The sequence below is a fragment of the Propithecus coquereli genome, unplaced genomic scaffold, assembly GCF_000956105.1.
Source record: "Propithecus coquereli isolate 6110/MARCELLA unplaced genomic scaffold, Pcoq_1.0 Scaffold353, whole genome shotgun sequence".
Taxonomy (NCBI): Eukaryota; Metazoa; Chordata; class Mammalia; order Primates; family Indriidae; genus Propithecus; species Propithecus coquereli.
The window spans coordinates 873,356-875,347 of record NW_012149208.1 but is presented as its reverse complement, the minus strand read 5'-3'; the positions used below and the strand labels follow the sequence as shown (position 1 = coordinate 875,347).

The window sequence follows — 1,992 nt, the reverse complement described above, 5'->3', positions numbered from 1 at the left end:
TGTCATCATGGCTCGCTGCAACCTCAAACTCTTGGGCTCAAGTGACCCTCCTGCCTCACTCAGCCTCCTGAGTAGCTGGGATTACAGGCACACGCCATCGCACCTGGCTAATTTTTCTATTTTTGGTGGAGTTGGGGTGTCGTTGTTGCTCCGGCTGGTCTTAAACTCCTCCTGACCTCAAGTGATCCTCCTGCCTTGGCCTCCCAGAGTGCTAGGATTACAAACATGAGCTACTGTGCCTGGCCTCTTTTAGCATCTTTGAGACTGTTGTTCTGGAGTGTGTCTGGTAGATCTACCAACAGTTTTCTTTTGTGGGCAGTTTTTTTTTTCTTTTTCCCTTTCTGGTATTGTTCCCTATATGGACAGTTTCCATTGATTAAATATTTTCCTTTGAATTGGCCATACTTTTGTTTCTTTGTATGCCTTGTATTTGTATTTTTTGTTAAAAACCGGACATTTGAATTTAATAATGTGGTAACTTTGGAAATCAGATTTTCCTCCTTCCCTGGGGTTTACTGTTTTTTGTTATTGTTACTGTTTTTGGATTGTTGTAGGTTGTCTTTGTGCAAAGGATCAGCCTAAGCTGTAAACTTAAAGTCTTCTCAAGTGTTTTCTGAGCCCGTGCCTTTCCCTGAGTATGTGTGGTCACGTTCTAATTTTCCCTGAATATTCAGTTGTTTTTGAATGTCCTACTCTTTAATGTTTTGCTCTTAAAAGGGGAAAAGGAGAAAAATGAGGCAGAGGAGGGGCAGTATGCCTTTAAATCCCCTGGAAGTTACTTCAGCTGGAGGGGGAGAAGCTTGTAGCAATTTTGGGGGTGGATGTAACAACTATGGCCACTGCATCTTTGTCTCTATCATCAGAAGTAGTAATCAGAGCACAGAGCCTCCATATTTGGAAGACAGGGTCCTTTTTTCCCATCCTGGCTCATGCAGGCTGTGTACAGTTTGCTTCAGGAACAAGTGCACACCTGGCTGCTGTGTGACTAGAGGTACAGTATGGGCAGCCAGTACTGTGTTAAGAGTGGAAATTGGCAGAAATTAACCACAGTTTACCTTCCAAGCTTTCGGAGCCTGGAAGTCGAATACCTTCAGTAGACTCCAGAGTTCCAAAATAGTTGCATCAAACAGATTCTACCAATGCAATAGCTGTCTTGGTGGGGAAGACAGATTCCTGGTGCTTCCCACTCTGCCATCTTCCCATCATCTCCTCCATCTTCTGTCTGTTTTTGTTGCATATTCCTAACACTTAGAACAATACCCGGCACTTGGTGGGTTCTTCACAAAAAGGTGTTGAATAAATGAAGGAAAACAGTGGTAGTAGTGGATATAGGTTGCATCCTAGATACAGTTATACTGAATGGGTTGATGGTTGTGAGATGAGTGACAGGTTAATCAAAAACGGCTCCTAAAAAAAAAAGTTGGCACTTAGACTTTCAGTGTAAGCATGGGTAGAGTGTTCGTTTTTTGAGATTGGGAGACTGTGAGAGTAGCAAATTAGAGGATAAAGTGAACTGTCATATTCAGAGGCAAATGATTCCTTGAACTGCGATCTGGTGAAATAAAAAAAAGTAGTAATGAAAATAGTTATTCTCAAAAGTTTCTTCTACTTGGTTTTAACGTTGTATAAGTTTTGGAGACTGTACTCATGATATTTATTTGTAATGTTTTCTCAGGTCATGCGCATTGTGGATAATGTCCGTCCTGATCGTCAGACAGTTATGTTTTCAGCTACTTTCCCCAGAGCTATGGAGGCTTTGGCTCGCAGAATCCTGAGCAAACCCATTGAAGTGCAGGTTGGAGGGAGGAGTGTGGTTTGCTCAGATGTGGAGCAACAAGTGGTAAGTACTGTCTTTGGGAAATCCCCAGTTTCCTTGATATTTAGGTAGTGTGTATGACCTTTTGAGATCACTGCGAGGTGGGCAGATAATTTCCAAAATTAACTAGTATACATCAACTGCAGCCTTCGATATTTTATCAGATTCACTTGACT

At 42.1% G+C, this 1,992-nt stretch overlaps 1 protein-coding gene across 1 annotated transcript in view; it reads left to right on the top strand.

Annotated features, from left to right (window-relative positions):
• DDX46 (DEAD (Asp-Glu-Ala-Asp) box polypeptide 46) overlaps nucleotides 1–1,992 on the top strand; it is a 90,940-nt gene that overhangs the window by 36,167 nt on the left and 52,781 nt on the right. Inside the window, exon 6 of the mRNA XM_012651303.1 lies at nucleotides 1,676–1,844. Coding sequence (XP_012506757.1) covers nucleotides 1,676–1,844 — 169 coding nt within the window. The remainder of the gene's footprint in view (nucleotides 1–1,675; nucleotides 1,845–1,992) is intronic.